We start from the raw sequence: 24,577 nt of genomic DNA on the forward strand, positions 1-24,577 counted from the left end.
ACAATGGGACCATACACTTCATCAGGTAGAAAACAAACTGTGGCATTGCTGAGGGCTCAATTCTTGTGCTATTCTTTTTAAGTGTCAACATTTGCCAATTTAAAATAAATTCTCAAGATAAGTTACTCCAGATCAGGTTCTTACTAAACCACATCTACAAATAATTAAAGTAGGGCAGCCTGCACTTGAATGGCACAAACGCCAAACTAATGCTAAATGTGTTCCCCCACTAAGGGTAGTCAACATTTCACAGGCCTTTCAGGTACTGGGGAAAAGGACTCACAAATAAACGGAAAGATCTGGAAGCCTGCTGAGATCCATCCTTCTTGCAACAACTTGTTGCAGTTTTCCAAAGTACCATCCCCTCATACTGTTGAGAAGGCTCTGCTTGCTCATAATTGAACCACCATGTACAGCTCACCATAACTTTGACCGCCTCACAGATGGTGTACTGGAAATCTATGTCAAAGCCATGACAACAATAAATATTAAAGCTGGAAATGCATGAGAACTAAGTGAGCTGACTGGATGAATCTTAGCTAAAAAGATATCCGGCTACAGATTTCTTGGTCTGAAAGCGCTCCAAGTGCTCCTAGTGGAGGAAAGAATCACATTACAATTCTCTGCACGTCTAAGAATCCTATGTGGAGATTGCCCCGAAAATAAGTACGTATTCACTCTCTCTGCATCCTGGATCACAATCTGAGAACATGCTTAGGGTGGCTTTCAGCGCAACCCAGACTGAACCTTGAAAATCACGGGGCAGAATTCCCTGAATACTTCACCCCATACGTTCTGGGATACCTTGAACACCAGTGTTTAATCTAGCCAATCTATTATCCTTAAAAAGCTCCGATAACTAATTTAGAACATTCACAGTGAGACTACATTAACAGCCCTGCTGCCCTCTACAAGGAGCAACACTCTCCCTTTAAAAATGACCACCCAAAGGTCTAGCTAATTAATAGGGTTTGCAGCACCCTAGACCAGTGGTTCGTAAACTATGGTCTGGAGACCACTGCGGTCCATGAGGCCCACTCAGGGGGATCAGCAACTGCTTAGAAAATGAAATAATATTAACAAATTAATAAAGTGTATATAAATAACAAAATGGAAAATTTAAACTTTTAAACCATTCTGTAAATGTGAAAGAATTGAAATTAGAGGCTAAAACTTAAGTTGGCATCCTCAGATTGATTTGTGGGAGCAGCCATTACAAGTGCTTCAAAAAGAATACCCTGTGAATGATGGGTATCCTCAGTTTATTAATTCCATTACAATTTCGATATTTTATATTTGTCAATTAAATAAAATATGTAATAATTTGTGCATTTGTTTGATGAATACTTGTGCTGGTATTTTTTTGTATTGTTTTGGAGTTCTACTCGTCGAAATTACTTAGGCTGAGGTGCCTGTGTTCCAGTAGGGACTCGGTGCGGGTCCCCTGGATTTGAAGTCTGGAGCAGGGCAGGGTCTTGTGCCCCACAAAGGCCTTTCTTTAAAGTCCCCCATACTTCAAAGGCTAACATGGGTATAAGTACTGGGTATAATTACTGGTCCTCTGACATCATGTACTCAGTTCGCCTTTGGGACCAGAGTTGAATCTGCCAGGAAGAGGAGCTGTGCTGTAGGAGGGACTGCCACTTTGCTACTTGCGTTGCTGGGTTGGCCTGCTGCCTCTTGCCTGGGCAATTAGAAGGACAGAACCATATTTCTACAACCTCTAAAAGAAGCTTAAGCACCTTCAAGGGCTTGTTCGCTTACCACCTGTTAACAAAGTCTCAGGGCCATCAAAGACTTCATTTTCATCTACACGGCTACCAGACTCTGCTATCCATGAGTTCAGCAGCTGAGCCCTGCAAAAATCGGCGCTTGACACTTCCAAAAGGCAGTGACTCCTATGAACACTGCCAGGGGAGCATGGCGCGCCATGAACCAAGACCAGTGCATGCCCCAATCTGCAGTTGAGCTCTGTGCCCTGTGGATCCCAGAAGCTGTGCTTCATTAAGAGTGGCGTATAGCATACAACAGTGTCTCAAAAGGGTTTTGTTTAGTAGACAATTTACAAGAAAGCACTATAAATTGCAACAAACAAGGAATAAGGGGACCAGGGAGACAAGGAACCAGGAGACATTGATTGAGGAAATGCTTTTTACATAAATTTAGTTATACAATCAAAATAACAATCATAAACACTCTGCGTTACATTAAATGTCATGTAACCTGTACTACGCTCTGCACAAGGGCTCATGAGTAGGTGAATGCCGCGGTGGACACATGAAGGGGGATATACAGTGGGGAAAGGCGCAAAAACAAGACTTAATACATACAGTGTACTCTTAAGGTGCCCATACATTTGATACATTAAGAACAGAGTAAGTTTTCTTGGGCAGTCATGAGAGAGGCATTGTTAATTACGCCGTAGATGTTGAAGGCATTTCGGCCGTTAAACAGTTGTAGGCCATCATCAGGACCAGGTTACAATTTATTGGAGGCAACAGTGCTGTATGGGGAAAGTGATAGTACAATTTAAAGGTGGACCGTAGAGGGAGATTTATAAGGTCTTAAAGGTGACAGCATAGAAGCCATAAGGGCAAGGAGATGAGCCAATCAGAGAGGATAGAAAAGGCTAGGAGCAGGCAGCCAATGGCCACTTGAGGTAGTGTAGTGCAGAGAGGTTGCAAGAACCACAATAGCAAATAATGTTGCCTAGGCTCAGAGAATTAAGAGAAAATGCATTTAAAGTGATGTAGGGGCGAAGATGGGCACTAACCTGTGGAGTCTGAACAAACAAGACACCACATGGTGGGCACTGTGATAGTGCAGGAGCAGGTTGCGACCAGGGGAGGTGGAAAGAAGAAGGAGCCTCGAGGATTGGGGGGCTGCACGCTGGGAAAGAAAGGGACGGAGTTGTAAAGGAAAAAAGAGTGCCGGCAGAGCCCGGCGAAGAAGCAGAGTGTCCCTAAGCATTGTCAGAGCAATGCCTACGTCAGTGGAGTCTGGATCAAGAGCAACGCGTCGCACCTGAGCCCCACCTTCCTTTCTCCACACGCTGCCAGAGAAACTAGGACACAGAGTGGAACCCAACAGGGGTCCCGGAACCAGAAACTGATGATCTTGTCAGCAAAAGGTATTGTGTGCACCCAGGACTCGTAAGGTCCCTATAGCAGACCCGAGTGCAATCGTAGGTGGCTAAAATCCCTTAGTTGCATTGATCCTGACAGATCAGCACAGTATTTACCTTGCACTAGAACATAACCAGTTCTGACTTTGATTACATTGCTGCTTAGTTTTCACTACCAATGATATTTTTACATCTGCATTTATGAGAATTTTGAACTGATTGACTAATATGTTTTTGCCTTCTGTAATTTTTAAATTTAAACAAACCTTTATGTATGAATTATGCAGTGTGGATGTTCGTCTGGATTTCCGATGTGGATTCCTTTAGATTAAATTGTGATTATGTTCAAGTCTCTGATCCTTAAAGACTCACAAACAATATGATTCATCAATAAGCCCTTTCAATGCTGAAAAGTGCAATTTTTTTCCAAAACATCAAGAATATAACCTAGCGAAAGTTGTGAATGGGAACGATCCAAGCTAACATCCAAATTTGATATGACCTGTTGATGCAAAATACGAGGTCATGAGATCTAGAAAAAGATCTGTGTAGTCTTTGCATTACACTGCCATCAACTGGTCATGCTTTTTTTTTTTTGTGGGAGCGCCTCCCATTTGCCTGGTGTACACTAAACTATGGTATATTACACAGAGTGAGTGTCACAGGGTCAAGACATGCCCCGTAACGGACTCTCAATCTCGCTTTCAGGACTGGTCCGGGCCCTTTAAGGACTGCCTGGACTTCCCGGACTGGAACTCCACCCCTATGATGGAGGAGTCCACAAGCCAATCGGAGTCGGGTACAGGGAGGACATAGGGGGACCCGAAAGACGCAGAGTTGTGGCTGGTGCGGCGTGAGTTGGAGCCGGGAAGCCGAAGAGAAACCACCCACCTTGGAGGACTGGACGTGGAGGACACTGGAGGAGTGAGATCCGCCCCTGGAGCGATGGCCCAAGCTTAAGTCGGGGAAACCGGTATCCGTCTGCTGGACCGAGAGAACGAACCGGAGGCGTCCTCACAGGAGAAGCCAGGAGGCCAACGTCTCCACAAATCGCCCAGCCAAACGCAGGAAGACGCGTGGCTATACCAGATTCGAGCGAGACGGGCCGAAGAGGAGGACTACGCCAGCCCAAGAACGGAAGCCACCCCCCCCCCCCCCGCCCCCCCCTTCCCGCAAGAACCTTTTGCCCTATGGACACAATTTGAAATTAGGTCGTTCATTGACTTTGTAGAACCACCCAATAAATCAGTTATATTGCACTTCAGTGTTGGCTCCTTCCCTCCTTGTGAACCCTTAAGGTTACAGTGAGATAAAAAGCACGGGTTCGCTCCCTCAGTTATCCCCACCTGCTGCTGTGTTCTTTTAGGAGTAACTAATAGGACATGTGCTTGCCTACTGAGGATAATTGATGGGTGGATATGCTGCTTGGATATTTCCAAGTTCCTTTTATCCGATCCGGACCCTCAGGCATTATGCCGCCAGGTCTTGCGGAGGTCAGGGAGGTGAATGGAGGGATTTTAATTTGGACCTAGGTGCAGTTATTCAAAAACCCGTCATATAAATAGGAAAAGTTGCAACTATTGAAGTATAATACCTATAAAACAGAATCTCTCCCTTCAATTTTTTTTTATGGTCTCACTCTGATCTCCGTAACAACTTCTACATTGTAAATGGAAGCCAAAGTTACAACCCGCATGCATGCTTTCAATTTAAATTACCTTAAATTCTCTTGGAGTTTTGCATTGCTTTCTAAACTTACGCCACTCATGTCACAAAAAATCACGAAGTATTTTGTAAAAGTAAGCACTACTGTATTTCCTCCCTGTAAATTAAGGTGAAAGCACTTCCTTCACCACCATAACAAAATGAGGTGTGAATACAATATCGCCAGTCTCAACTATATATATTTGAGGAAGTTAGTCTCTGTGGACATTATTTCCTAGCCTCTCTGCTCAGATTACCCAAAATGTAACTAAAATGCAACATAAAAGCATTTTTTGAGGCAGAAAACATAGCTAGCTCCATACGCCGAATGTCATGTCATTAATATGGATCAAATAACAATCATAGCAGTTAGTCAGTAAACATCACAAATGGTCTTGCTATGAACCGCAGTAACAATGAATTAAGACTTATTTTTAAAATTACCGATATTAGGATGCTTCAGAAGGCGACAAATTCGGGCTTCTCTTTCCAATTTCTGGTGATCTGCAGACAAAAAACAATTTTTAGTGAACAAGATTGGTTAAGTGTATACCAAATCTTAAAAAGAAGAATGCAGTGTAGGCATGCTGGTGCTACTCAATCCTATTTGAGTTTTCAACAGTGCTCTGTTACTATGACATTTTGTAGTATTCAAATGTAATTGATATAGATCTCAGAGATCAACAACATATATGATTCTAAATAATCAATTAAAGGACACGTAAAAGACGTGTCAGTCTCAATACAAGCATACTGCTAATACATAGGTAAAAACGATTTGAAAAACACATAGCTTGTAGCACACAAATGCATCAGTCGATGTCTTTGTTAAGGCAATCAAATCATTGACTTTAAATACATTATATTTGAAACACAAAGGTTTTAGAAAGCGAATTCTAACCTCTGTCACTGTCTTGCATGGACAGACAAAAAGAACATGCTTAATATCTTGAATCCCACCCCTACAGAGTCAACATGTTCCAGACTTCTCCTTTGTCAAAAAAGTGCTTTAAAAAATTATTTAAAGGTAAAATGCCCACTCTGAACAGGATTACAAATTGCCTAATACTTTGTTCCAATGTAAACTTCAGTTATTCTGGATTCTGAAGGATAGGCTGTGAGAATAGAGCTTGTAAGGTTCTGTGGGCAGTGTTTAATATACCTATAGTTGTTTAATATACCTATAGTAGTAACAATTTTTAAAAAAAAGACATTTTAATAGCGCATATAACAAATTAGTACCATGGCGGGCAAACTATTACTCAAGGAAAAGCAGTCTTCACCTGGAGGAGGAAAGTAATAAAAGGCATATAATAGACGTGGTTTCCATTGAGGGGAACTACTCACTTTATTCTAAAAACAGATTGTTTTTCCATTGTCTGAAACTGGATACAAGCCTAGTGTTGAGTCTTGAATTGACCAGTAGGAAGTTCTAAAATGCTGTCTCCACACTTAAGGATCGGTATTGTGTATGTGATGGTGTGAAACGAGCACTTTCCAAGAACCGTGTATTCTTGCTACACAGATTTTTTATACCACTAGACATTTTGAGCAACTGTAAGGTCAGTATGAAGTGGACAAGATCGGTGTACTGTTATCCTACAATTTTGAGGATTATAGGAGTTTTGCGGTAGCATGGAATTTAACTCTCAGCTGGTCGAGCTACGATTGGCAGACCCTTTGGGACAGCATTATCCAAGTCAAGTCTTGATATAATTAAAGCGTGTCAACCAGCATTAACATGGTCAACAAAATTGATAACAAAAACGTTATGTTTTTTAAGGGGAATAAAGGTGGAATTTCGTTGCTTTGGCAAATGTATTAATGTGTTGTACCATTGAAAAGGAAGCATCATATAAGAACCTTAGAGAGGCCACAGAGGGGGAAAAAGATGAGAGAAATAGGAAGATGCCAACTGAGAATATCAGCAATAACAGAATACATTGGCTTTTTTCGTTTGAGCTTAAGAACTTTGTATGCAATGTGATTATGTCCTGTACCAAGGACGTTTTGAAGCAAACCGGTCATTCAATCACCCTCAATATAATTTGGAAGAAAAAAATTGCTTTGGACTTTAGTTTTTCTTAGAAACTTCCGCCAGGGCGACAGAATACCCGGATTGCCAAATACCAAGTCTGCCTAATCTGGACTTCCCTCCTCAAATCTTTCTTCCACCACTTTCCACTTCTGCTATCTTTATTTCACTTGTGCTGGTTATTTTCACCCTTGGTTTCTGGCTATGTCACAGTTTCCCCGTCAGTCTTGCGCGTCCTCCTTTCTTCTCTTTTTTCTGCCTTTCTCACTTGCTCTAGGTCTATGTCAAATTATTTAAAAAGATTCTCATCTCCAACAAGCATTAGAAAGCCAATATTTCTAGGCAAGGTGGTCCGACTATATTTATTGCTAGCATATGCCTTAAAAAAAAAAAGAAAAAAAAAAAAAGAAGAACATGTCGCCATCTAAACATGTGACCATATGCTACCATTAATAATTAAAAAAATTTAAAATCAATTATTGATTTCATCCTTTTATCATAACAGTATGGGTGCTTCCTAACATAACCCTTTTTTGTTTTAACGCACATCACAAGAATTTTTTTTTATTGGTGTGAAGAGAAAGTACTACTGATTTTCAATTACTGTAACCTAGAAAGACAGCAGTTTAAAAACAAAATGACAACAAAAAAATGAAACCAGTATTGAAAATGTAATAGTTCTCGCCTTTTATTAAGTTAAAGCCATTTGCTTTGCTAATGGTATTGCATAGCAAAGCAAATGGCTTTAACTTAAAGGCGAGACCTATTACATTTTTAATGCTGGTTTAATTAGGTCTCAGAAAAGATGAATGGAGCTATAAAATTCTACATTTGTATTTTATATCACAAAAATATGAAGGTAAAAGGAGTTCACAAACAATTAACATATTCCTACTTTTTTGACACAACAATTACACACTTGCCATCAATGAAATGTTAATTTTGTGGTTGAAGTTTGCAAACTTTATAAATTTCATGTTATAAAAGTTCCTCAAAATTTCAGAGTGATTTTGTGTACTTTCCGCCTGCAGGAGACTGGAAAACATCTCCCAGAAAGTTATGTTCTGCGTGAACCAGTCTCATGTCTGTGTCGTGTGCACTTTTTTCCCCCCATGAAGTATGCTCTCACATACATAAAGCCCTGTTAGATACCCATATCCCACACCATGCGCTAGAAGTATGTAATGTTGTGTCATTTTGTAAAATCTTCACAGAAAAAAAGCTACGCAAATTAGCATAGCCTAAGTGTCAAACAGATGTACCATAGGTCTTGAGTGTGTAAAATGATCTAGATTTTCCCTCCTCAAGGAACCTAAACAAACCTTTTCTCACCCGCCCCTCGCCCCTCCCCAAGAGTGTTCAGTCTGCTTGTCTGCCAAAATGTGGAATGCAAAGAAAGAGGCAGAACATAAATATTGGCTAGAATTATCTGTAGCGCTCGGTTCCGGGCGTCAGGAAGCACTTAGTTGACGCAGTTTACAGTAAACCATCTCCTCAAGCTTTGTTCCTCATACCCGTTCTTTCGTGACAGCTTTGCCGCGTGTCACGAGACAGGAGGAGGTGACCTGGTTTCGACCATTGGCTCTCACATAAACTGCCTCGCAGCGGCCTCCGCCCTTTCAGAGGCAAAGGCCTCTCAGGAAATCTGCAGACTTCACCTTCAGCATAGGAGCCCTACTCCACCGCAGACCACTGCCATGAAAACTTAAATTGTGCTGCAACTTCTTCCAATAAACACACCCAATCCATGCTAGCAAGATGTAGAGTGTGACCGAACCTATTGTATTTGGACATTAACCAATCTGGCCTATGACTAAACTAGATATAGTGCTAGTCTCTACTAACCAAAGAAAAAAGTAACACACAAGTGTTGGATGGAAATCCCAGAAAAGCACGAAGAGGATGTCTAGATTAAGATAGTGCTGCAATGCTAAAGTAATCGCAAAAGAGGCTATACATGTATTGAAGGAGAATGACACTAGCTTCGAACCCAATAGCTGCATACAGGAAGCGGCCAGCAAGCTGCATACATGAAGCAGCATTTTCATTGCTAGGACAACAAACGCATTGCAAGATGGCGGTGGAATATCCACTGTCCCTATGGACACATGCATGCCGTTTGCTGTGGACAAATGGTGAGAGCAGCCATCTTTGTCCATGCAGACGCGTGCATGAAAGCCCTCCGCAGGATTGATTCCAAAAGGTACTCGCAATAGCGTGAGCAACGCATGCGCTGCTTTAGACAGGCGAGACCTAAAAAGTGTAAAATATGTAGAGAAAACTAAGCATTGACATAGTATTGACTCTCTCCAGAGCTTGCACTGAAGTACACCTATTTAGGCAGATGTGCACATGCAATCAGTCAATACATGGTCATCCACTGTGCAGGAAAGCCAATGACATAAGGGGTCTGATTTCATAAAGACTGTCAAGCAGTCTCTAGCCCAGACCTAAGAATGAGTGTTGGTGCCATCAACTTGCACAAATTAGCCAAGGATTATCCTTTTCAGATAACTGGGATGCAGTTCAGCTCTTTGTCTGCTCCAATCATCTGAAGGAGAGAGGCACTCTTTGCTATTGTTGGAGGCAATGGTCTGGCTCGGTATTCTCTTTGACTTTTCGAAAGCTGTCATTTTAGGACAGTATAGCAGTACCATAATAATGTTCTTGGGAGGTTTTAAAAATGTCTGCCAGGCCACAGATACACTGGTGCATTCGACATTTCAGTTGCATGTCCTGGAATTATAAGGAATAACATTTTTACAGAGCTAGCATTTAACATTTAAATAATTGGAAAACTGAAGCGGCCTCCAGACAATATAGGATATGTGGCACAAACAATTGGTATCCCATTTGCAAAGAACTGCTTCTCTCAAAAAGGAAAACCAATTGCTTGCTTTTAGGAAAGCATTAAAAAGTTAGCTTTTCAATGTGTTATCTCTTGGGTCGGCTTCTGCAGTTTTTCTCTCGAGTCAGCGCCTAGGCACCCTTGGGTAGTAGCCGGACTTCATGAATATCTTTTTCATTTCATTTAATTCCAATCATACAGCCTGATGTACATGTTGAGACCAGACACGAGATGAAGAGTATTCTAATTTTCTGAAAGCACACATGGATTAAGGTACAAGTTTAGTTATGTATTCTGTAAATGCCAGGCACACATTTAATGTTTATCCCAGAACAAACTACATTACTGTAAACACGAACACTGTTGCTCCCACTGTCGCCATTAGCAGCTTAGAGTCTGAGCATCCTTAACTAATTAGACTAATGTTATGGTTTCCACTGTAATCCCGAACTGAGCCTCCCTCCTGAATGTGCACAATTAGTGTGTCCATCGCTATGGTACCATGATCCCATTATTCTGTTGGCTCTATAGAGGTAGAAAAGCGTATTTTATCTTCTACAGAGTGTCTTTATAAATGAAAGAGTCAATCGTCTCGTTCAGTTGGTCATTTTGGCACAAGCGGATCCAAAAATTAATCCAGAATATAATTATGTTAAGAGTGATTTCTGATCATTCAATCGGTTATTAGACTTAGGTTCATACGAGAATATTTTGGTCTTTAATTTTCCAACATAATCTAGTCCGCACAGGCATTTTAGACTGTATATCACATAGTTGCTCTAACAAGTGGAATTATAAAATATTTCTTCACTAAATTGTTAAAGTGTGCAAAAAGACCAAGAGGACACCAAAACAGGATGAACGGCTACTACAGTGAGATTGACCCATGTTTCAGTTAGTGGTTTAGCAAAAGCACATCTCAGACTGCTCAAAGTAGCAGAGAAACATTCATACATTGCTTCCAAAATACTCCAGAAACCAGTGTTACCATTGGGGCTCTTTGCAAAGATGTTCCTCTTTGCATCATGCCAATGCGTCACAATGAATTCTGAAATATTGAAATGTTTTTAGAAAAGGATCATAAGACTACTGTAGCCTTTTGAGGAAAGTTGCTTTGGAACCACTGTATTGTCAGCAGATGCACAGTATGATTTTGGCTGTAACAAAACAGCTGTATCAAGAGGCTTAAGGGTCAGAGAGATTAGAAACATGGAAGGACTCACTAGGAAGTTAAACACCTGCATCCCCACAGAACTGCAAATAATCCTGTTCTCAGTGTCTTCAAGTCACTAATTTGAAACTCCCACTGGAAGTGAGCAGCAGTTTTCAGAACACGCTCTACAGCAAATTAAAGCATGAATGTGTGACGGTCAAATAATTATCTATGGTACTCCACAATATAGAAAGACAATAAAAAACAGAGTCTTAAAATTATGTTACATTCGTACTCCAATTCAAAATCAAAACTATGCCAAAAAAATAGTTATATATTTAAAATAAAATATAGGAACAACCACGGTCGGTTTTCATGCACACATACATTCATATCCAGATAGATAACAAGCCCTGGCAAAACAAGAGTTCTTAGCTTCAAATGGCCAGGCTATTAGATTTGACAATGCTTGTTGCACCGGCATAAAGTATAGGAAACAACGCTTTCCTTACTTTTCAGACAGCCACCACATTGTATCATCATGTTGCATCACAGAACATGACGGTCATCTGAAATAAAGAAAACTATTCAGATGGCCACTATATTGCGGTGCAACATTGTGTTACTTAATGTGGTGACTATTATGAACATATGGGAAACAGTTCTGGCTAGCGCCAGAGCTTTGTAGCAGCTTCTTGCATTGGAAAAGCCAATAGCGATGGCCTGAATAGAACAGGAGATTGGCAGAGAAGAAAGAGAAGATAACGGAAGGGGGCAATAGGAGGGGCAGGTTAGGGAAGCATTAAAAATTATATATTTGAGGCCTAGCAGGACAGGTAGGGGGGGAAACAACGGACAAACTGCGGATGGGAGGGGAATAAACATGAACAAGCACTGGTGTTGCCAATAGGTCTCGCATTAGGAAAGTGTGGGCTATTGGTATTGAAATGACAATTATTTTTTTAATATGTGTTGGCACTGAAAATATATAATTTAATAGCATTGTTATTTACAAAGCCAATAGCTTACACTTTCCTAATGCGAGTCCTATTGGCTAAGGGAATGCTTGTTGTTAGCCAGCAAGGACAGTGCTGTTGTGGTGCTGAGTGATACTGTTATGGTGCTGAGTGATGTGGTGGCGGTGTCCCCGAGTGATGTGGCGGTGTCCCCGAGTGGTGTGGCGGTGTCCCCGAGTGGTGTGGCGGTGTCCCCGAGTGGTGTGGCGGTGTCCCCGAGTGGTGTGGCGGTGTCCCAGAGTGGTGTGGTGGTGTCCCAGAGTGGTGTGGTGGTGTCCCAGAGTGGTGTGGTGGTGTCCCCGAGTGGTGTGGTGGTGTCCCCGAGTGGTGTGGTGGTGTCCCCGAGTGATGTAGTGGCGGTGTCCCCGAGTGATGCAGTGGCGGTGTCCCCGAGTGATGTAGTGGCGGTGTCCCCGAGTGATGTAGTGGCGGTGTCCCTGAGTGATGTAGTGGCGGTGTCCCTGAGTGATGTAGTGGCGGTGTCCCTGAGTGATGGTGTCCCTGAGTGATGTAGTGGTGGTGTCCCTGAGTGATGTAGTGGTGGTGTCCCTGAGTGATGTAGTGGCGGTGTCCCTGAGTGATGTAGTGGCGGTGTCCCTGAGTGATGTAGTGGTGGTGTCCCTGAGTGATGTAGTGGCGGTGTCCCTGAGTGATGTAGTGGCGGTGTCCCTGAGTGATGTAGTGGCGGTGTCCCTGAGTGATGTAGTGGCGGTGTCCCTGAGTGATGTAGTGGCGGTGTCCCTGAGTGATGTAGTGGCGGTGTCCCTGAGTGATGTAGTGGCGGTGTCCCTGAGTGATGTAGTGGCGGTGTCCCTGAGTGATGTAGTGGCGGTGTCCCTGAGTGATGTAGTGGTGTCCCTGAGTGATGTGAGGCTACCCTCTCCTCGTTTTGTAATAACACCAAATCTTCTCAGACACCCTCAGCAGTGGCATAATAAGAATCTTCCTATGTACTTACTATCTTTCCCCTAAAGACAGATTAAGGGCACGCCATCTCTTCTTCTAATTTTAACTTAAATGGCGTAGGGTTGCCTATAATCCAGAATTTAGCTTTTGTTTGGCAGTGTAAGGCTCCCTTCTCTGCCAATAGTAACCAGGGTTAGCAGGGGGCCGATACTAGCATATGGCACAGTCAGCTGCATTGCTGGCTGTGCACACGGCTCGTAGAAGTGTTTATGATAGTAAGTGTACAGTGGTGGTAGGCGGAAGGCTGCCTTCAGACCCAGCATGCAGTGTGTTGAGATGTGGTGTAGCTCGTCTACACCGTCAGCACGACAGCTGACTTGCATAATGCTCTATACAGGCAGCACTCACCTCTATCAGAGAATAATTGATCTCCACGTCAGACTTAACAAATCCTCCGCAGCCCACTACGATGTCATCTGCGCCCAGGACAGGATGCCAATAAAAAGAACAGAAGACTGCCGTGAGGAGCGGTAGCTTCAGGCACTACATCTTCGCCTGCAGGTGCTACTACAGCTGACAGAGCAACCTCCGAACCCTGCTCTACCCGGCCCCGGCTCCTTCCGGATACTGACACTGGCCGCTGTCATTCACCATGCAAGCCATGGACACAGAAGGACGAGTGTTTTAGCCGCAGGGAGACGTAACTGTACAGTGAGTGTTAAAAGCGGCCATTTTGGAAGGTCTTTTAAAGATAGTTTAAAATCAGCAGAATAAAAGTAAGAAAATGAACAATAAGCTAAAGATATATTTTAATTTGACGTTTTCAGCGTTTTTGGGGTTTAAAAGGATATTATACAGTGAGTAAAAATAATTCATAAAAAGATTACATTTTATTAGAAGGGAAAGGAAAAAGAGGAGAAAGAAAACGGGCAAAGGTAGCAAGAAATGGAGCAAAGAGGTAAAATGCTAGTGGAGAACATCACGAAAAAAGAAGGGACAGAGAGGAGGAAAGGTGGGAGGGAACACGGCCTGGGGGAAGCTGGCTGGGGAGGGAGAGGAGAAATGCAAGTAAGGCTGTGTGCGGGGAGAGAGAGGGGAGGTGCTGGAGCTGGGGAACAGATGGCCGTGAAAGTTTATGGCCCAAAAGCGCGTGCCTGTGGCCACGTGAACTCGAAGAAAACCGCACGAAAAAACCCGTGGTTTCACGAGTATTTTGAGCACTTGAATTCTCGCCATTTCCCATTCCTTCGGAATGGAAAAGGCGAGACCTAAAAACGAAGGACTGATCGGGGAAGTGAAGGGTGAAGCAGGTCACGTGAGAAAGCAAGAAAACACATACACTCCATTGGTGTGTCGAAAGAAAAGTAAAATCAGTTTCCTGAATGGAAGCAACATCGGAAGTGACAAGACGAGTCAGAACAACGCAAGACTCAAATGCTCCTGGGTGGGATAAAAGCACGAAATGGAAGGAAAATCAGCAATTTAAGAGGAGGCCACTAAGATAGACAACAGAGCAATCAAATCATGAGCAGTGGACTGATCTAAAGCCCACTTTGTACTGGAAACAATAGGTCTGGCCAACAACAGAATGCAGCCAGACTTACAAATATACCAATGACTTTACCACTTCTACTAAACTGCCTTGAAAAAGATCAGATGTGCCATTCCATTTTGTACCAGAGCAGCACGCTCAGTTACAGGCACACATGCAAAGTATTTACTTTACAACTATTTCTTGGTTTCTCTATAGTTTTCTGCAAATACGAATCCAGCCCATTAGATTAGCATCTCAGCAATCGGGAATAAAAGTATCTATGTCAAGAAAACTGTTCGATAAAACCCGATTTTTTTGTTTTTGTTTGAATCTTTTTTTAAGCATTTTGCATATTTTTTTAATTAGACAATCAGAGCAAAGCCCATACATCATGAATAAGTGTTGGCGGGGGGGCGTGGCTTGAGCGCCGAGGGTGATGGCGGCGTGAGACCAGAGCTCCGTGCCTCTTCCCCTTCAAGATCCTGAAGAACTCGGCGAGAGCCCGTGTGAGCCCCGGCGCCGCACGAGTACACAGTGGTGACCAGCGAGGCGGGGTGTGAGCGGCTGTGGAGGCTGGTCCGGAGAGCGCGGCCGCCGGCCATCGAGGCTGCCGGAGCGGAGGGTGAAAGACGGCGCTCATGATGGCGGCCGCGGTGGAGCCCTGTGAGCTCGGAGCTTGACCGGCTGCCCACACTGCCGTAGAGCTCCGATTGAGCGCGGCCGCCGACCTTGGGGCGTCCTGCGGCGGACCCCTCTGAGGCAGGAGATACTCCCTGCCCCCCGGCTGCGGTGGTGCCGCGGACGACAGCGCTGGGAGAAGCCGCCGCCCGGGCGTGCCTTTGCGGGAGGAGCTGCGAGAATGCGTCCAGAGCCGGGAGAGCTGGCGGAGCAGGAACCTGAACCGGGCCCCGGCCGTGCACGGAGGTGAGCGGGGCGGAACTGTGCAGCGGACCGAGGGAGGGAGGACGCTGATTCAAACGGCCCCGACCCACCAGCGCTAGTGGTGCCCTTCCATGGAGGCTTGATCGAACTGAGGGGACCAGGCGGTGTAGCCCGAGGGGCTGCGGAGGTGCCCCGGCAGTGCCAGGTTTCCTGAGGCGCGACAGTGCAGGCGCAGTAGCCGAGGTGGAGAGGGGCCGGCTGTCGTGGGCCCCGGGGGGCGCGCAGCGGGGAGGACCGGTGGAGAGCCCTGATCTCCCCCCCCGAGCCGCGGCGGCAAACGCAGGAGGAGTGCTGTAACTGCGCAGCAGGACCGCATAGTGACTTGGAGCCGGACTCACTGCGGAGGCCCGGGGGGGGTGCCGGCCATCGGACGGTCACCAGCGACAAGGCCCTCCCAAAATGGTGAAGCCGAGAGCCAAGGTGGAGGGGGCGGCGGCGTCGGATGTGGCGGAGGGTGACCCCATTGAGCAACCGGACCTGCAGCGTTTGCAGGATCGCATTTTGGACGCCATAACAGCCACGCGTGACGCGCTCCACAATGATATAGCGCAAGTGGCGTCTGGGCTAGGCCTGCTCCGGGCGGATCACGATAAATTGAAGGACAGGGTCAAGGACACTGAGACCGCGATTAAAGACCTGGCGCCCGCACAAAAAGTGCTGGAGAGCAAACTTACGGAGGCCCTGGACCGTATTCACACCCTGGAAAGGCGAGCAGAAGACGCAGAAAATAGGAGCCAGCGCAGCAATGTGCGAATCGTGGGCGTGCCGGAGACGGAGGGGGTAACGAACATGGTGGCCTATCTGGACGAATGGCTGAAAACAGTGGTGGCACCGGAAGGGCTGTCGCCATTCTTCACACTGGAGCGTGCCCACAGGGTCCCGTCTGGGCCACCTAAGCCGGGGCTCCCACCCAGACCGATCATAGCCAAGTTGCTTCATTACAAGGACAGAGATGGCCCATTTCAGATTGCGAACAGCAAGGTCACGCTCTTCACGGATTTCACCTTTGAGACGCAGAAGCAGCGGGCCTCCTTCCTCACAATTAAAAAGGAAATGCGTACTGAAGGGATCTCCTACTCCTTGCTTTTCCCAGCCAGGCTCCGGGTGGTGGTGGACGACAAGACGCTCTTTTTTAACGCGGCAGCGGATGCTTGGGACTGGTGGGAGACATACAAGGCAGGAACTGATGGTGCCAAGGCACGGGAGGAAAGAGAAAAGGAGCGGGAGCGCTCGCCAGCACGGCTACGGAAATCGAAACGGTTGAGGAAACGGAAGCAGGGGAAGCACGGGCCGACGGCTTCCCAGACTGAAGCTGAACGACAGGCCGCATTGCTTGAGGTGGTGAAGTTGGGGCGGGCTGGGAGCCCCGGCTCTAAACGTGGCACGGACTCGGACACGCATGTGTCGGCTTCAGGATCGGAATCGGACCTCTCTGGCATTCATCGGGCAGAAGGACCACTGGTGACGCCGCAGACGGCGGAAGAGATCCTGAATATCTGAACTGCCTATGGTGGACAATGGGTAATATTTGGGGCGCTAGGTGGGGGCCCATAGCTCCATGCACACGAGGGCCGGGGCACACCGGGGGCTCACAGCCGGACGATTCTGGGGGATTGGGGGAGGGGCGGGCGGCGCAGCTCCCTTCTGGACGAGGCCGCGCTCCGTAGGCCCTTAAGGCACCCACGGCTGCGGCCGTGTAGTAGCGACCTGGGTCAATCAGGTGCGGGTGTTTGGATGGGGACTGATATTTCGATATTGGGGACTGTTCTGGGGGAGGGGGGGTTCCACAGTTGGGGTTTGTTTGCTCTCTTTAAAGTCATTGACCCTGGGTATGCCATGGGGGGGACAGTTGGGAGGTTTTGTTTTGTTCAGGGGGGGTACCACCACCGTCGAGGGGCAGGCACGGAGGAGAGAATCCCGACAGGATCATTGGGACAATGGCTAGTGCGAACCATTTGAACTGCATAACCTGGAACGTGCGGGGCCTACACACTATGCAGCGCAGACACAAAGTGCATGCCTTTTTAGTGCGGAGGGGGGGTGCACATTGCACTGTTGCAGGAAACGCATATCACGAAGCAGGAGGGGACAGCGCTGCAGAGGAGGTGGAGGGGCCAGATCTATCACACCTGTTACTCAGCCTACGCTAGGGGAGTACTGATTTGGATTAGAGCAGGCACACCATTCCAACTCACGCGCCAATGGGTAGATCAGAAGGGGAGATATGTGGTGGTAGAGGGGAAGCTGGGGGGCAGAAATATTGTGCTAGCTAGTATATATGCCCCGAACACCAACCAACTAGCTTTCTTTGCGAAACTATCAGGGACGCTGGCTCACTCCCTGGCGGGCCCGGTCCTGTTAGGAGGTGACTTTAATTCCATAGCTGACCCCTCCTTGGATAGGTCTCACCCCCCACTGCAAGATTCCCCGGTGCACAGACTGTCTAGAGGTAGAAGGGAGTGGCAGGAGAGTTGGGAACTGACGGACGTATGGCGAGGGCAACATCCGACTGACCGGGATTACTCCTTCTCCGGGCTACATGATTTGCATGTCCGACTAGATGCGATACTGTGCTCCCGGGGTGTGCTGCCGTCCGTCACTGGGTCGGAATACCTATCGAGAACGATCTCGGACCATAACCCACTCTTGATCCGACTAGCGTGGGTAGCTGAGAGGCCCAGGGTCCCGACCTGGAAATTGAAGCCCGAGACTCTGGAGGACCCCCTACTTGGGGCGGCCTGGAGGAGGGGATGAACTTGTATTTCGTGGAGAATGAGGGGACGGCGGCCACTAGGGCCACAGAATGGGACACCTTTAAAGTGGTGGTGAGGGGTATCTGTATCAAGGAATACGTAGGCGTGAGGAAGGTGTTGCTGAGCGATCTGGCTAAGGCGGATGCCAAGCTGAGGGAGGCAGAAAGGGGGCGGCCCGGTCACCCGGAACTCCAGGAGGTGCTTTGCTCGGCCAGGGAGGAGGTAGCCACTGAAGTGGAGAGGCTCCGAGCCTTTGATTATAGACGTTACGTGCTGCGATCCCACGTCGACGGAGATAAGTCGGGCACCCTTCTTGCCTGGCTCTCGAACCCCACTAAGCGATGCTCTCCCATACTACAGCTACGGGATGCAGCTGGCCTGGTGCATCACACTCAGCTGGGCATAGTTGATGGATTTAAAAATTATTATGAGGGCCTATATAAAAGAGTACCCCAGGCGACCGGGGGGGCATGGCCTAGACCTTTTTGGACGGCCTGCCCCTACAGCTGCTGGGGGAGGAACAGGCGAAGGAGCTGGGGTCGGACATCGAACTAGGGGAGATTAGGAAGGCGGCGCGGAGCATGGCTCGCAACAAATCGCCGGGGATAGACGGGCTACCCATAGAGTTCTACAGCAAATATTTGGACGTCTTGGCGCCGCGGCTCCTGATCGTTTACAGAGAGGCCAAGGCAGCGGGCCGCCTACCGCAGTCCATGCGGGAAGCACTTGTGGTGCCACTGCTGAAGCCCGGCAGGGAGAGCAGTGACCCCGCATCTTACCGGCCGCTCTCTATGCTCACCGCAGATTACAAGATCTTGAGCTCTATCCTGGCGGCGAGGCTCCTGCCGCACATGCCGGGACTGGTGCACGAGGACCAGAACGGTTTCATACCGACCCGTAACACCACGGTCAACGTTAGGCGACTTGTCCGCCTCATGGACGAACTGGAGGGGGGGATCGGGTCTGAGCTGGTCCTCTCTGTTGATATCGAAAAAGCTTTCGACAGCCTGGAGTGGGACTCTCTCTATGCGATTATGGAAAGATTCGGTTTGGGAGCTGGATACATCCAATGGACACGGGTCCTATACGCGGAAGCGATAGCAAGGGTACGAGTTGGGGCGACGGTGTCCCACCGCTATCCAGTAGAAAGGGGCAACCGTCAGGGTTGCTCCCTGTCTCCACTTTTATTTGCGCTGGCTATCGAGCCCCTAGCGGCTGAGGCCCGGACGGGACGGCACTTTATCGGGGTACGTGCTAGAGACGGGCAGCAGTTCATCTCGCTGTATGCTGATGATTTGCTGCTTTTCCTAAACGACGGGGCTGCGGATCTGACGGGCGCAGAGGCACTACTGGAGCGATTCGGCACATTGTCGGGTTTGAGGGTTATTTGGCCCAAGACAAGCTTGTTCCCGCTACGAGAGGGGGCTGCTCGGCCGAACCACCGGCCGGCCTTAGCCTGGGAGCCTGCCTGCATTAAATATTTGGGGGTCCACATTTACCACAAGGCGGCAAATTTGCTCGAGGGTAACCTGGGGCGATGCGTGCGAGGACTGAAGGGCTGTATGACCTTCTGGGCCACGTTGCCGCTCTCAGTGGCAGGCAGGATCTCCTTGCCGCGGTTATTGTACTACTTCCGCACGCTCCCAATTTGGATACCTAGCTCCTTCTTCCGGCAGCTCCGATCTCTGATTACATCGTTTATCTGGGGAGCAGGGCGGTGCAGGGTGGCGCTGGCAACGCTTACCCGCCCGAAGGATGAAGGGGGACTGGCGGTGCCGGACTACGAGCTTTATTATTTGGCGGCCCAACTGCAGGTCTTCACGCAGGAGGTGGCACGAGCATTTCGGGGCCCGGAAGACGGAAGGCTGCGGGGAACGCCCCGTCATGTTTTGGCGTATATCACCCTTCAACAGCGGATTGACGGTCGAGACTTATCATTGGAACAACGCACGTACCGTCAATGTTGGATTCGAGTGCAGAAGAGGGCAGGAATTCGGCGCCCGTATGCTCCGGAGATCCCTCTGGGCATGCTAACGGCGTTGCCACATGGAGGTGACTGGTCGCACCTACAGCGGTGGGAGGAGGCGGGTGTGCAGGTGGTTGGGGACCTTTACGAAAATGGAACATTACTCCCGTTCCAAGCACTGCTAGAGCGCTTTGACCTCCCGAGAGGGGGATTTTTACTTCACGCGGCAGTGAGCAGGGCAGTACAAACACACTGGGGCACGGGGCTAGAGGAACCTGCGACGGCAGCTGCATGCCAATACACCATGATGTCGGCGGGAACAATCAAGGCGGTGACGTGCCTTTACAGTAGAATGGTGCGAGAGATTCTCCCTCCTCTCACGTCACTGAAGGCCAAGTGGGAGGTGGACCTTGGTAAAGACATACCAGATACGACGTGGGCGCAGCTAGTACGCAGGGCTCGCAACAGCACGAGAAATGCTAGGTTTCAACTTATCCACTACTATATTCTGCATAGGGCGTACATGACCCAGGGGAGGATTAGGAGGTACTTTGGTACGATAGAGGCGACCTGCCCCCGTTGTCCGGAAGAGGGGGTTGAATTGGTGCATATGCTGTGGGTGTGTCCGGCCCTTCGGGAATATTGGCAGGCCATAGGTGATGTGTTGAACGAGGTGACTGACAGGACCATAGATTTTGGCCCGGCGGAGTGTCTCTTGCATTGGTTCCCTCATACCCCCAAAAACAAACTCACGAGCAAGTTTATAGATATGGGATTGATGGTGGCTAAAAGAGAGATCACTAGGCACTGGAAGGCGAGGGTGGGGCCGACTCCCAGGCGGTGGCTGCAGGAATTTCTGAAATGGGCGACCGCTGACAGCACACACAGGTATCAGCTGGCGCGCAGGACCCCTAGCCAGGGAGCGACTGAGACAGCAACTTCATGGGAAGTGATGGTACAGGCCCTTAGAGATAGCAAGGAGGACGAGGGGGAGGAGGCCCCCGATGCGGAAAGGGTGGAAGGGGCAAGCTGATGACCCAGGGGCAGCAGGAACACATGGTCGACAAAGAACACACCCTAGGAGTATAGGAACGATCGCTGCCAGGGCCCTTAGACAGGTGGTGGGGGGGGGGGGGGGGGGGGGCTAGGGGAGGTTACCGGTTTAGGGCAGGGGGTGGGGGTTGGGGCTCATCGCGTTGGTTAGATGAGACATAAAAAGTAGTCATGCACATACTCCTGTAGCTAGCTACTCCTGCACCTTTAACATCAGGCATGGGGGAGCCACAAACTTATTGCCGCCAAACCCCCGGGTTGTGGGCACGCAGGCTGTGTATGAGGTAACGGGAACTATTACATAACGGCACAATGTTACTGTGATGTATATCTGTGCTTTGGCCTGATTTGGCATGACTGCAATAAAAATTATTTACAAACAAAAAAAAAAAATCATGAATAAGTGTTGGCCAGTATTACAGAAACGAGCTCTCAAAAGGAGAGGGTGTAGCAGATGAATTGTATAATAATGACACAAAAGAATAGAGAGGTGCACTCAATGAAGTCAATAGCACAAGAAAGTTCATTAAATATGTGAATCTTCTGTTCTTTTCTTTAATGTATTCTTTATTTTCCTTTTAAAATACAACGGCACAGCCAACGCGTTTCATTCCCTTTCGTGCCTAGGGAATTTCGTCAGGGCATATAATAGATAATCTTTCAAATACGATAGTCCTAGATGTGATCGCACCCGAGAAGCTGATGTTGAAGAACAATCGCAAAATGACCCCAAAGTATTCCTGAGTAAAAATTGACGCACAGTTCCAAGTGGAATGGTTGTTCGAGTCTCCCAGGTTAGCTACAATGTTGAGCTGAGGAAGTCAGAAAATATATTTGTCCTGGACCCCTTAAAGAAACGGCAAGGCGAAGGGGGGTCAGCCTACACAGGATAATGATTGGCGTCTAAACCGGTTACGATAATGTTCGTGGGGTACCGGACCTGTAATAAGGTCTCTGTAGTCCCCTGCTCCTCCCCATGGATTATTGGAAGCTTCAATAATCCATGTCCAGGACAAATATATTTTCTGACTTCCTCAGCTCAACATTGTAGCTAACCTGGGAGACTCGAACAACCATTCCACTTGGAACTGTGTCAATTTTTACTCAGGAATACTTTGGGGTCATTTTGCGATCGTTCTTCAACATCAGCTTCTCGGGTGCGATCACATCTAGGACTATCATATTTGAAAGATTATCTATTATATGCCCTGACGAAATTCCCTAGGCACGAAAGGGAATGAAACGCGTTGGCTGTGCCGTTGTATTTTAAAAGGAAAATAAAGAATACATTAAAGAAAAGAACAGAAGATTCACATACTTAATGAACTTTCTTGTGCTATTGACTTCATTGAGTGCACCTCTCTATTCTTTTGTACTATTGCTCTGACAGACATCCTTGGCAGCGGATGGTGAGAGTGGATGCACCACTAACTATTTGGAAACAGGCAAAGTTGATGTGCGAAACCTTGGTCAGCTGCTGTGTGCTTTGGTTTATTGTATAATAATGACTACAGAAAGTCCAATGACTGCACCTATCAAGCGGCGCATCGTGGCCAAAAAAGCGGGTACCACTGATCTGCATGTAAATAAGTCAGACGTGGTACAAATTGCATCAGCTGCGGACATAGGTTACATCAAAAGGAGGGCAACATAAGCAAGAAAAGGGTAGGAGAGTCGCTTGAGACCTGCCCCCGTGTCTACTGTAGCCGAGGGGGAGGGGAGGGGACTGTTCGATAAAATCTTATAAGGTGCTGCATGACTCCCAGACCCTGTGGCAGGCTGTTCCCAGACTTGCAAAGTATAGGCACTCTGGAGTTGATGGAGCAACTCAAAAACCCCCTGGGCAATCCATAAATATTAGAAAAAACATTTATGACATGCACCACAAAGTATTAGAGAAGTGATTCCAAGAGAACTGTAAATTTAGCATCCATTATGACCCACAAAGACAAACATCTTTCATATTTCACCTGCTCCAGTAAGCATACCACTCAGGGAAAAAACACTTCAAGGCACAAGTAATGGAAAACACTTATATTTTCACTGAAGAGTTCACTAGCACTACATCGGTCGTTTTGTATTATAACTTCGTAACCTATCCTGAAAGGAGCACCTCTGTTCATAATGTTCACAAATATATTATTCAAACTCTGATTTATTTAAAAAACCTTTCAAATGGTAAGATCCACACAATATAGTAACAAATCTATCAGCCTGATTGATTTGAAATTTGCCTAATGCTCAAACAGAAATATATTGGTTACACGTTTAGTATTTCATCTACTTGGAAAATTTACCCATGAGCATTTGTAATGTAATTTTGAAGAAGAATTGAGCTCAGTATCACAAATCCACATGACACCATCTACACTTCATATCAGCGGTCAGCTGCCGATCTAACCAATCATCAAAGAAGATGGCAAACGTTCATGATACAATGACAAAAAATAAAAAATAACCAAATGTATTTTCATGGCATGACATAGAATTGAGGAGATGTGAGAGGACTCTTCTGGACCCCTTGCTCGAGCACATCATTCACTGCAGTAGATATGCCAGGGCAAGACTGTCGGTAGCTATGGTACCAGGCGATCCCACCAAGAGTAAAGGCAAACTAAATGTTGAGACGTCCCTGTCCTACAGGTTGGGCCTTCATCAAACAAGTGCTCCACATACAAGATGATTATCTTTCACACTCTAACCGGAAAAACTAGTCAATACAGATAAAAGATGGGTTGATCCTGCATCAAATAGATCAAGACCTTAGGTCACCATCTTTGGTGTGGTTCATCTGCCAGATTTGCCATGGACAAGCCGAGGATTTGAAAAGACTATAGGAACTTCTACATGAACTATCTCAAAGGATTGATTGCAACATTCAACATCAGCAATTGTAATAAAACTAAATGCTTATGTATTTTACCTATTCTAGGGTAAAGCACTTGGATCTAGTTCTGATATATAATACTTCATGTAAAATAACTGTTTGATTTTAATTTCAATTGGATTCGTACTCTTAAAAAAACATGAATTGAAATTCTGTAAGTAACATTATGGTCCACGTCACAAGCCTAGCTTTTGCTGTGCTTTAATCACGCCCTAGCTGCATACTTAGTTGCCACCAAATTCTATACACAGTATTTCTCCTAGAGTACTCCCCCTTCCAGGAGCAGGACACAACTGTCCTTTGTCCATCTCTGCCAAAGTCATCCCTTTCAAATGCACAGTGTTTGGTGTATGGGCTATGCTCACGGTAAGTGGTGCCATGCCCATCAAGTCTTCTGTATTCAGGCATGCCTTCACCCAAGGTGGTGAAGTGGAGGTTTCACACACACCGTTCCTTCTCTTTACAAACAGAAGCAAAATGTATGACAGACAGTTTAAAAAATATGCCTGATGGCCAAATAAGTGACAAAGATGCTGTGGCCTGAAAGGATTGTTGCGGGTCGAATTGGGACCCTCAGGCAGACATGGCCTTATAGCTCTACTCCATGGTTGGTTCCTTCCGATGATTACCTTTGTTTGAGAGGAGTGGTCAGTCTC

At 46.8% G+C, this 24,577-nt stretch overlaps 1 protein-coding gene across 13 annotated transcripts in view; it reads right to left on the bottom strand.

Annotated features, from left to right (window-relative positions):
• CAMK2D (calcium/calmodulin dependent protein kinase II delta) overlaps positions 1 to 24,577 on the bottom strand; it is an 806,647-nt gene that overhangs the window by 536,215 nt on the left and 245,855 nt on the right. For all 13 annotated transcript variants that reach the window (XM_086962149.1, XM_086962142.1, XM_086962138.1 and 10 more), the window contains exon 3: positions 5,273 to 5,332. In XM_086962149.1, coding sequence (XP_086818275.1) covers positions 5,273 to 5,332 — 60 coding nt within the window. The remainder of the gene's footprint in view (positions 1 to 5,272; positions 5,333 to 24,577) is intronic.

Source organism: Lissotriton vulgaris, chromosome 3_1 (genome assembly GCF_964263255.1).
Source record: "Lissotriton vulgaris chromosome 3_1, aLisVul1.2, whole genome shotgun sequence".
Taxonomy (NCBI): Eukaryota; Metazoa; Chordata; class Amphibia; order Caudata; family Salamandridae; genus Lissotriton; species Lissotriton vulgaris.